Source organism: Musca autumnalis, unplaced genomic scaffold, assembly GCF_047663935.1.
Source record: "Musca autumnalis isolate F117 unplaced genomic scaffold, ASM4766393v1 scaffold_3, whole genome shotgun sequence".
Classification (NCBI taxonomy): domain Eukaryota; kingdom Metazoa; phylum Arthropoda; class Insecta; order Diptera; family Muscidae; genus Musca; species Musca autumnalis.
In genome coordinates, this window is record NW_027411866.1 from 215,320,422 (window position 1) to 215,333,263 (window position 12,842).

The window sequence follows — 12,842 nt, forward strand, 5'->3', positions numbered from 1 at the left end:
GACCCCGCTTCAGACAATTTGAGTCGATCTAGCTGTGCCTTTTCGTTTGTCAGTCTGTCTGTGCACGATCATTTTTCATGGGAGTGTCAGATTTGTCCCGAAATGGTGTTGAGATGAATTTCTTACTACGTCGGCGCTTCCTAAGTAAAATTACCAAAAAGCTGAGACTCACGATAACTCTCGAAAGGAATAACCGAATTGTTCGAATTTTGCATACCTTTATATTTCCCCCAAAGCTTAAATTTATTCCTTTGTAAGTCCATGTAAGTCTATTCATTGGGACGTATTAATAAACAGATAGTCCTTGTGATCCTGATTAGATTGTCTAAGTTGCCCGAAAAACTTTCGGCATTTCATTCTGATAGCTCTTCCTCGAGAGTTCAAAAATAATTACTGCTCGTATATGCAATTTATGGCCTGGGCTTGGATTGTTTTAAAAGTATTGCTGGCATTTCTTGTGGTTATATTACATAGTTTCATATCATCGACTCCAGTTTCACTTCAACAAGTTAGCAGAATATAAACGTACGTAGAAGCATAGGTTAGGTGCTGAGTTGGCAGGCGCTGGCCGAAACTCTATGGTTTCGGGTCAATCCGGTACGAAAGAACCCGCTACAGTGGGATTGAGCTGCAGTTGTTGTTGAACTTGGTTCGCCTCACCGCCGCGACCCTGATATTTTTCCTACCCATTAAATCCACTATTTCCTCGGAGTCCATCGCTATTAAATTGCAAAAAGGATGCATTTTCAGGGATTGGAACAACAACGGCTGGCGTGCGCGGCTGCTGTTGGGGGACTGCGGGAGAGTCGCGTCGGGGGATGACGCATCGATGAGTCCAGATCAACCCCTGAGATACATCCACTGCCGACATTTATTGCATCTCACAGAAATTTGAGTGTGGTGGATGCGAATGTAACGAACTGAAGTAAATTATCCAAGACTGCCCCAAGGATCTGTGCCTGGAAGCATGGACTTGCCCACAGTGACACCTTCGATGAAAATTTCAAAAAATCCTCGAACATCTTTAAACTACTCTTAAGAGAAAATATTGAAATTTTGGGAGGGAGGTACCCAAAGGTGTTGGAGAAATTTTTCGATAGGCAAAGTTTCGGATACTCAATTCGTATTTTATCATGCTCATCACTTACTTACTTAACTGGCCCATTACAGAACATTTGTTCTATAGGCCGAACTAAGAAAAGATCTCCAATTCTCTCTATTTGTTGCTTCGCTTTCTGGAATACCGCGCCTTTTCATCTCATCATCCACTTGTTTGCGCCATCTATTCCTTGGCCTGCCAATTCTGCGTGCACCGCCAAGCGGTCCGTGTTTATACACCTTTTTAGCGGGGTCATCATCGCTCATTCTTATGATATGGCCTAGCCAACGCAATCGCTGTATCTCGATACGTTTAACAATATTGATGTCGTTGTACAGCAGATACAGCTCGTGGTTCATGCGACGTCGATATTCACCGTCAACGCAGATTGGTCCGTAGATTTTTCGAAGAATTTTTCTCTCAAACACACCAAGCACTGCCATGTCTGCTTGCGCAAGTACCCAGGCTTCGGAGTCATACATCAGCACGGGTAGTATCAGTGTTTTGTAGAGCGTTATTTTTGTTTGACGAGATGTGGCTTTGTGTTTGAAGTGCTTACTTAAACCAAAGTAGCATCTGTTGGCCAATACAATTCTTCTTTTTATTTCACAACTGATGTCGTTTGTTGTGTTTACGGAGGTGCCGAGGTAGACGAAGTCTTTTACTACCTCAATATTATAGGAACCAACTTCCACAGTCGGTCCGAGCTCAATGGACGCATTGCGCGTCGACACCATCAAATTGGTCTTCTCACCGTTTACCGCCAGACCCACTTTAGCAGATTCTCCTTCGACCTTCATAAAGGTGTTAGTTACTTCTTTTACTGATCGGCCTATGATGTCTATATCATCAGCATAAGCAAGTAACATGTGACTATTGGTGTAAATTGTGCGACTTCTTTTGACGTTTGCCTCTCGTATAACCTTTTCCAGCAGGATGTTAAAGAGATCACACGAAAGGCTGTCTCCTTGTCTGAAACCTCTTTTGGTACCAAACTCTTCGGAGAGGTTCTTTCCTATTTTAACTGAGGACCTCGTGTCAGTTAAAGTCATTTTACAAAGCCGGATGAGTTTTGCGGGGATACCAAATTTAGACATGGCTTGGAATACCTTTGAACGCAGCGGGCTGTCGAAGGCTGCTTTATAATCGACAAAAAGGTGGTAGGTGTCGATCTGCATCTCTTGGGTCTTCTCCAGTATTTGCCGCAGGGTAAATATCTGGTCAATGGTGGACTTGCCAGGTATAAAGCCGCATTGGTATGGTCCAATTATCTCGTTGACCATTGGCTTTAGTCGTTCGCACAATATCCCTGACACGATCTTGTAGGAAATAGGGAGTTGACTTATGCCCCTATAGTTAGAGCATACAGTCTTATCTCCCTTCTTGTGGACGGGGCATAGGATACTCAGGTTCGGCTGGTAAGCCATCGGCCCCTGCTGCCTTATTATTCTTCAGCCGATTTATTGCTGTCTTTACCTCATCTTGGCAGGGCGGTATACATTCAATACCATCTTCTGGGATTGGGACTGTGGTATCTTCGTCGTCTTCGCTGCTATTGGATACCAACAGATTTGAAAAATGTTCTTTCCATATCCTGAGTACACTATCTGTATCAGTTACCAAATTACCTTGCTGGTCTCTACAGGAGGATGTGCCTATACCAAAGCCATCAGTTTGATGCTTGACTCTTTGGTAGAATTTTCGGACTTCATTATGGCTCCTGTACATCTCGAGTTTTTCACACTCCCGCTTTTCCATCTCTCTCTTTTTCCTGCGTAAAAGACGTTTCTCCCCTCTCCTTTTCTCCCGATACCTCTCTCCTGCGCTACGCGTTGCTACGGATTGTAAGTAGCCCTATATGCCGCATTTTTCTCTTCGGTGGCAGTACGACACTCCTGATCATACCATGGATTCCTGGGTGGAGGCCTCTGGTATCCAAGTATGGATTTTGCGGATGTTTGCAAGGAGTGGGCAATGCTTTGCCATTGCGCTGATATGTTATCGGGATGAGGAGTGCTTTGATTAAGCAATTGGGCTGGTTGAGTGGAATATGCTGTGGCTATCTGTTGTGATTGCAGCTTACCGATGTCTAACTTTCGTGTTGTGTCTGTTCGTAGTTTGTTTGCTATGTTTAGGCGGGTGCGTACCTTTGCTGCAACAAGGTAGTGGTCCGAATCAATGTTTGCGCCTCGGAACGATCGTACATCCAACACGCTCGATGAATGCCTTCCATCTATCACAACATGATCAATTTGATTTCTTGTTTTCTGATCTGGAGACAGCCAGGTGCCCTTATGAATATCGAGATGATTAAATCTGGTACTGCTAACTACCATGTTTTTTGCCGCTGCAAAGTCTATCAGCCTCATACCATTGTCAGATGTTTCACTGTGGAGACTGAATTTTCCGACTGTTGGGACAAAGATATTCTCCTTTCCAATTTTGGCATTAAAATCGCCTAGAATGATTTTAATGTCATGGGCAGGGCAACGGTCATATGTTTCTTCTAAGCGCTCGTAAAATATATCTTTGGTCTGTTCGTCCTTTTCTTCAGTGGGAGCATGAGCGCAAATAAAGCTGATGTTGAAGAATTTAACTTTTATTCGAATTGCAGCAAGTCTTTCATTCACTGGAGTGAAGCTGGATACCAGATGTTTTAGTCTCCGACTAACTACAAATCCGCAACCAAACTCATGCTTCACGTCATGGCAGCTATAATACAGTGCGTCAACTTTAGGTGTTGTTGTGACGCCTTTCCCAATCCATCGTATTTCCTGTATGGCAGTAATATCGGCCTTGTACTTTTCAAGTACGTCTGCCAATGCGAAGACTGCACCTTCTCTATAGAGAGTGCGAACATTCCAGGTGCAGATTCGCAGATCATAGTCCTTAAAACGTTTGCGGGGTTCGTCAACTTTAGAGGGTTTTTTTTTTGTCTTTTCTTTCGTTTTTTCATAGTAGGCTGTTTTTTTATAGGGAAGGGTTTCTAGCCCGACGCCCAAACCCAGGTTTTTAACGTTCTTATGGGAGAACGCGCGGCACATGTTAGCTCACTACCTTTAACGGGTGTTAAAGGCAGTTCCCCAGGTGACACCACGGGGAGGTCAGTGTCCACTTGAGATGAAAGAGGGACCAAGATAAATCCTGGGCTTTGCCATGTTAAAACCGGTCAGGACCGTTGCTTGATATAATCCATCCCCTACGTCATGCTCATGACACATTAGGTTTTTATTGAGCTGTTGGATCATTCTGTTAGGAAGTATGGACTTGCCATCGCTGAAAATTTTGATGTTCACGACGTCAGGGGTTGAACCGCTGCGCCGCGGTGGCTCCCGGACAATGTATTAAGAGGACCAAATTTTGGAACAAATCAGATGACAGAGGGGTAAACTGAGAAACATAATATAATAACTGTCCCACAAACATCCCAGAAGGGACAGGGGAGACTTCTCTCATATCAATGAGTGCACCCCGATTCATATTAGCTCAATTATATGGGACCTACTGTTTATCGCCGAATCCAAACGGCGGCGTGTCTTACGACACCACTTTATAGAGAAGTTTTACATGGCTGAAATACTCTGGAAATGTCGCCAACATTACTGAGGGGTATTTTACCACAGTTGAAAAGTGTTTGAAGTTGCCTGGACGTGGAATCGAACCCACGACCTTCTGCGTGTAAGGCGGGTGTGCATACCATTGCATCACGGTGGCACCCTGAAAGACATTGACTCCAAATTTTCTTAAACGGATTTCATTGCGGTCTAAAATAAAACTATTACCCTTTTTGAGGGTATCAAAATAAATGTACCCCCTTTGTTATCCCAAAGGCTGAGACTATAATAATAAAATTCGATATGTTGCAAATTAATTTTAACAATTACATTTTTTTATTGTTATTATTATAATTATTATCCTTCTAATATTAATTAAAAATTATACATACGTATGTATATACCTAAATTTTGTTTGTATGTGTATATAAAACTTAGCGAATTTCGATTTTGTTTTTTACATATTTTTTTTTCCAATTTATAATCGAATATAAATATTTATATATTTAATTTAATTCACGCATTCGTATTTGTGTATATATAAAAAACCGGTAATAGAAACAAATACTTTTTTTCATTCAACCACATAAATAATATTGTTTTTTAGTGTTTTAATTTGTTTTTATACCAAATTTAAGAAGAAAAAGTATTAATAATATTAAATTTGTAATTTTAATGGATATTTAACAAAATTTAAATTAAAACCAAAATTAAAAAATATATATATATGTATATAGAACTGTATGATATATATTTTCTACATAGGAAATATATATGTATGTATTTTGGTAAATATGTATGTATAGAAAGAATAGATGTAAAGAAGACTCGAAAACTTAAAAGAATATTTATTATTTATATTTTAAAAAGAAATTCATTGAACTTGCTTTAAGGAAAAAAGACAAGGCTATTATAGATTTTTGGTGTATAGTTATAAGAAGGAAAAATAGAGTAAGAATGACAAAAACGTAGATGATTATTAAAAAAATACAACTTAAAACTGCATTCACACTTCACTTGTAGTTTACTCGCTCTCTCTCTTGCTCGCTTTGCATTATTCACAGCGGCGGCTCTCGTTCACTCTCTCGCTATAGCATTTTCTTAAATTGTAGCCAAAAAAACAAAAAAATATATACGACACGCACACATTCAACTCTATTAAATAAAACACATATTATGATCTCTCGCTCGCTCGATCTCTCGTTCGTTCATATCTCATTTTGCCCATATATAAAACACCATAACCACATTCTCCCACGCATTCCATTTATTTATTCCATTCTCTCAGATATCACAATATTAACTTGAGGACATTGGGCGGGATTTTGTTCGTTAACGGCTAATTGAGCTAAACGTTGATTTAATTCTTCGTGCGAATTAAAAACGCCAGGTGCCACCAGACATAGGCTATCTCCAAAATATTCCCCGTATGGGGTGCAAAGACGCCACACAATCGGTTCATGAGTACAAATGTCGGCCACAACATCACATGTATCACCCGGTCGCAGGGAGGGCACTTCCAGACGTCGCACTTGACTATTGGACATTAAGTAACAGCCATTAGGCCATGTTTCGGAGCCGATATTTTGTAAACGCCATGCCATTTGCTGACCATTCGGTTGTTGTTGTAGGACAAGTTTCATTGATGGTAATGTCTGGCCATTGCAAAAATCCAAATAACAGCCGACAGCAGTTTGAAGATTCCTGAGGTGAAAAATATGAAGAAAATTAGTAGGTGATAATAAACAGAAGGGTATAGCATATAAGATATGGAGATTATACTGATAAGCGGATCATCTTTTATCCATGTTATGTGGATAATGTGAAAACCTTACCCACGTTAAGTGGATAAAGTAAAACCTTATCCACATTATGGGGATAGTTTAAAAACCTTATCCACACAATGTAAAAACCATATCCACATAATGTGGATAATGTAGAAACCTTATCCACATAATGTAGATAATGCAAAACATTTATCCACATAATGTAGATAATGTAAAAACCTTATCCACATAATGTGGATAATGCTAAAACCTTATCCCCGTTATGTGGTTAATCTAAAAACCTAATGCACATAAAGTGGATAATGTAAAAACCTTATCCAGATTATGTGGATAATGTTAAAACCTTATCCACATAATGTGGATAATGTAAAAACTTTGTATACATAAAGTGGATAATGTAAAAACCTTATCCACATATTGTGGATAATGTAAAAAACTTATCAACATAATGTGGATAATGTAAAGACGTTATCCACATAATAGGGATAATGCAAAAACCGTGTCTACATAAAGTGGATAATGTAAAACATTATCCACATTTTGTGGATAATGTTAAAAACTTATCCACATAATGTGAATAATGTAAATGTAAAGACGTTATCCACATAATGTGGATAATGTAAAAACCTTGTCTACATAAAGTGGATAATGTAAAAACCTTATCCACATAGTGTGAACAAAGTAAAAAACTTATCCACATAGTATGGATAATGTAAAAACCTTGTCTACATAAAGTGGATAATGTAAAAACTTTATCCACATATTGTGGATAATGTTAAAAACGTATCCACATAATGTGGATAATGTAAATCTAAAGACGTTATCCACATAATAGGGATAATTCAAAAACCGTGTCTACATATAGTGGATAATGTAAAAATCTTATCCACATATTGTGGATAATGTTAAAAACTTATCCACATAATGTGGATAATGTAAATGTAAAGACCTTATCCACATAATGTGGATAATGTAAAACCATGTCTACATAATGTGGATAATGTAAAAATCTTATCCACATAATGTGTATAATGTAAAAATCTTATCCACCTAATGTGGATAATGTTAAGAACTTATCAACATAATGTGGATAATGCAAAAACCTTGTCTACATAGAGTGGATAATGTAAAAACCTTATCCACAAAATGTGGATTATGTAAAAACCTTATCCACACAGTGTGGACAAAGTAAAAAACTTATCCATATAGATTGGATAATGTAAAAACCTTATCCACATATTGTGGATAATGTAAAAACCTTATCCACATATTGTGGATAATGTTAAAAACTTATCCACATAATGTGGATAATGCAAAACCTTATCCACATAATGTGGATAATGTTAAAACCATGTCTACATAATGTGGATAATGTAAAAATCTTATCCACATAATGTGTATAATCTAAAAACCTTATCCACATAATGTGGATAATGTAAAAACCATGTCTACATAATTTGGATAATGTAGAAATCTTATCCACATAATGTGGATAATGTAAAAACCTTATCCACATAATGTGGATAATGTAAAAACCTTATCCACATAATGTGGATAATGTAAAAACCATGTCTACATAATTTGGATAATGTAAAAACCTTATCCACATAATGTGGATAATGTAAAAACCTTATCCACATAATGTGGATAATGTAAAAACCTTATCCACATAATGTGGATAATGTTAAAAACTTATCCACATAATGTGGATAATGCAAAAACCTTGTCTACATAGAGTGGCTAATGTAAACACCTTATCCACATATTGTGGATAATGTTAAAAACTTATCCACTTAATGTGGACAATGTAAAAATCTTATCCACGTTATGTGGATAATGTTAAAACCTTATCGCCGTTATGTGGTTAATCTAAAAACCTTATCCACATAAAGTGGATTATGTGGATAATGTTAAACCCTTATCCACATAATGTGGATAATGTAAAAACCTTGTCTACATAAAATGGATAATGTAAAAACCTAATCCACATATTGTGAATAATGTTAAAACATTATCCACATAGCATGGACAAAGTAAAAAACTTATCCACATAATGTGGATGTAAATGAAAAGACCTTATCCACATAATGTGGATAATGCAAAAACTGTTTCTACATAAAGTGGATAATGTAAAAATCGTATCCACATAATGAGGATAATGTAAAATCTTATCCACAAAATGTGGATAATGTTAAGAACTTATCCACGTAATGTGGATAATGCAAAAACCTTGTCTACATAGAGTGGATAATGTAAAAACCTTATCCACATATTGTGGATAATGTTAAAAACTTATCCATTTAATGTGGACAATGTAAAAATCTTATCCACGTTATGTGGGCAATATTAAAACCTTATCCACGTTATGTGGATAATGTTAAAACCTTATCGCCGTTATGTGGTTAATCTAAAAACCTTATCCACATAAAGTGGATTATGTGGATAATGTTAAACCCTTATCCACATAATGTGGATAATGCAAAAACCTTGTCTACATAGAGTGGATAATGTAAAAACCTTATCCACACAGTGTGGACAAAGTAAAAAACTTATCCACATAATATGGATAATGTAAAAACCTTATCCACACAGTGTGGACAAAGTAAAAAACTTATCCACATAGTATGGATAATGTAAAAACCTTATCCACATTTTATGGATAATGTTAAAGCCTTATTCACATAATTTCGATAATGTAAAACCTTATCTACATAATGTGGATAATGTAAAACCATGTATATATAATGTGGATAATGTAAAAATCTTATCCACATAATGAGGATAATGTTAAACCCTTATCCACATAATGTGGATAATGTAAAAACCTTGTCTACATAAAATGGATAATGTAAAAACCTAATCCACATATTGTGAATAATGTTAAAACATTATCCACATAGCGTGGACAAAGTAAAAAACTTATCCACATAATGTGGATGTAAATGAAAAGACCTTATCCACATAATGTGGATAATGCAAAAACTGTTTCTACATAAAGTGGATAATGTAAAAATCGTATCCACATAATGAGGATAATGTAAAAATCTTATCCACAAAGTGTGGATAATGTTAAGAACTTATCCACATAATGTGAATAATGCAAAAACCTTGTCTACATAGAGTGGATAATGTAAAAACCTTATCCACATATTGTGGATAATGTTAAAAACTTATCCATTTAATGTGGACAATGTAAAAATCTTATCCACGTTATGTGGGCAATATAAAAACCTTATCCACGTTATGTGGATAATGTTAAACCCTTATCCACATAATGTGGACAATGCAAAAACCTTGTCTACATAGAGTGGATAATGTAAAAACCTTATCCACAAAATGTGGATAATGTAAAAACCTTATCCACACAGTGTGGACAAAGTAAAAAACTTATCCACATAGTATGGATAATGTAAAAACCTTATCCACATTTTGTGGATAATTTTAAAGCCTTATCTACATAATGTGGATAATGTAAAACCATGTTTATATAATGTGGATAATGTAAAAATCTTATCCACATAATGAGGATAATGTAAAAATCTTATCTACATAATGTGGATAATGTTAAGAACTTATCCACATAATGTGGATAATGCAAAAACCTTGTCTACATAGAGTGGATAATGTAAAAACCTTATCCACAAAATGTGGATAATGTAAAAACCTTATCCACACAGTGTGGACAAAGTAAAAAACTTATCCACATAGTATGGATAATGTAAAAACCATTACCCACATATTGTGGATAATGTTAAAAACTTATCCAAATAATGTGGATAATGCAAAACCTTATCCACATAATGTGGATAATGTAAAAACCTTATCCAAAAAATGTGGATAATTTTAAAACCGTATCGACAAAATGTGGATAATGTTAAAACCGTATCCACGTTCTTTGGATAATGTTAAAAACGTATCCACATAATGTGGATAATGTTAAAAACTTATCCAAATAATGTGGATAATGCAAAACCTTATCCACATAATGTGGATAATGTTAAAACCTTATCCAAAAAATTTGGATAATTTTAAAACCGTATCGACAAAATGTGGATAATGTTAAAACCGTATCCACGTTATGTGGGTAATATAAAAACCTTATCCACGTTCTTTGAATAATGTTAAAAACTTATCCACATAATGTGGATAATGCAAAAAATTTTTTCCACGTTATGTGGATAATGTAAAACCCTTATCCACGATATCCGTATTATGTGGATAATGGGAGCAACTGAAGTTTAGCCGCTCATCCCACTTTTTTTTTTTTTTAATTTACAGTTTTTTTTTAATTGGCCGGCCTTCGGCCGGCGATTTAAGACTTTCTCCTATGGACAGGAGCAAATCTAGGGCAAGGGAACACAATTTTTTTCTAATTTAAAAATTTTCTCTTATTAAGTGGCTTTTTACAAGGGAATTTTTGGAACTTCAAATGCCCATATCTCGGGAAGTATATACTTCCCAAAAAAATTATGTGTACATTCGTGATCAGGGAAGTGAAATCTACTTGTAAATCATCAAAATCGGAGCTGAGCGGCTAAACTCCAGTTAAGCCGGATAATGTAAAAACCTCATCCACGTTATGTGGATAATGTAAAAACTTCATCCACGTTATGTGGATAATGTAAAAGCCTTATCCACATTATGCGGATAATGTAAAAACTTTATTCACGTTATGTGGATATTATATCCAAACACACAATAACACAATATTCACAATATTTTATACCTATAACATGAAAATGTTAACCAATCCAAACTATTTATTCACTTGTGCATGCCCAATGATGGAAACGACGCAATAGCAACAAAATTGCGCTATTTCCAAAACAAAAAGAATTGTGCGTATTTAAATATTCGCCTTTGTTCACTTCCATATTCTCTACTCGAACACTACTTACCAATTGCTCATCTCTAAGAAGAATCTAGCCGCATCCTTGTTCATTTGATTATTCATTAAACTGTGAAATTGTTCAATTAAATCTTCATGGTCTCGTGTTCCCAAACAGCTAAATTGTTGCAGTAGCAATGAATCGAAATCGATGTCGGCTGCATTTGAACGACCCTTATCATAGTTTTGTGGTGGGGCAGGTAAGGGTATGGGTCCGCCTAAGGGTCCGTGTGAACTATCAAAAACCGGATCACATTGCATCTGTTGTCCTGTCTGTTGCTGTGATGATGAGACACCACCGCCTCCGCCGCCGCCACCACCACCGGACTGTTGGCTATCGAATGTGTTGTCGCCGATATCCATTTTTTACTGAAATGCAACAACAAAAATATGGTGAGTACTTGCCACTAATTATGGTGAAATTAGAACAGAAGTCTAATTGTTGTTGTTTTGTTATTTATTTATTTTTTAACTCTTCCTACCTTGCCCCTCCTCAATCTATCTTTCTTTCACTGGCACTGAAGTTCGTAGTTTTTGTTTTTTTATTGAAAACTTTAATGATGACCTCTTTGTTTGACACCAACCAATCAGCAGAGACTACTCTCCTACTTGTGTACAAGTTTCAATGCAGAAGATCATCATCATCACCGAGATGTACCTAGTTCTACTTTAGTTTGTTTTTTATTTGAAATTTCTTCTTGTTCGTTTGGTCTGATCTATTTCACTATTTTCTTTGTTTTCATATTTTGATTTCTCATTCAGTTGTCGTCGTTTTCAGTAACTCACCCGTCCTTTCTTTATTTCACTGCTACTCGTCTTCGTCTTCCACCAAAGTTTAGGTTTGTGATTATTGCTTGCTATTAACTCCGTTCCTTTTGAGGATATTCGATAAAAAAATATTTAGAATTTGGGCAACAATAAAAATGTATAAAACATTTACTTTGTATTTTATTTGTGAGATTTCCTTTGATTTATATGTGGAGCACTTCTTCTTTGCATATAAAGTTGTGTTGCACTTAATAACAACAACATACACACAAAGAATAACATTAAAAGGGAGAATTTAATAAAAAATAAAGTTGAAAGAAACAAATGCACAATGCTTCTTCTTCTATGATGGTTACTTATGCATTACATTTCACTCACCTTGAAATGATAGCATGCTTTTAGTAACCATGTTTACCCAGCAAAAAGTTTGCATCCGTTGATGCAGTTTAAGTACATGGCGGAATAAGCCCAGCAAAAAGTTTGCATCCGCGGATGCAGTTGAATCACTACAAGTGTACAGTACATTTGCCGTTGAAGTACATCTTTTTCTATGAATTCACTTAGACCTTAGTCACACTAGCGAGTTTCTTGAAACGAATAATAGGAAGAGGCAACATGGCAAATTCCATAGTTCAAACGTCAAATGAAATCGCATCTGGATTTCATTTGACGTTTAACCTATGGATTTGACAGTTGAAATCTAGTGGATTTCGTAAATGTAAACCAAGCATTAGTGTGACCAGTTT

At 36.2% G+C, this 12,842-nt stretch overlaps 1 protein-coding gene across 2 annotated transcripts; it reads right to left on the reverse strand.

Moving 5' to 3' along the window:
- Window positions 1-4,959: 4,959 nt before the first annotated feature.
- On the reverse strand, window positions 4,960-12,437 carry LOC141398893 (protein ILRUN). Of its 2 annotated transcripts, none has more exons than XM_073976667.1 (4): window positions 12,269-12,437; window positions 12,115-12,200; window positions 11,339-11,697; window positions 4,960-6,357 (listed from the first exon to the last, which is right to left on the reverse strand). In XM_073976667.1, exons 3-4 carry the CDS (start codon window positions 11,689-11,691, stop codon window positions 5,925-5,927), a joined length of 786 nt encoding a protein of 261 aa, XP_073832768.1. In that variant the 5' UTR covers window positions 11,692-11,697; window positions 12,115-12,200; window positions 12,269-12,437; the 3' UTR covers window positions 4,960-5,924. The 2 variants fall into 2 exon arrangements, with proteins under 2 accessions (XP_073832768.1, XP_073832769.1); XM_073976668.1 differs by having other exon boundaries at window positions 11,811-12,200; window positions 12,269-12,403.
- Window positions 12,438-12,842: the final 405 nt, after the last annotated feature.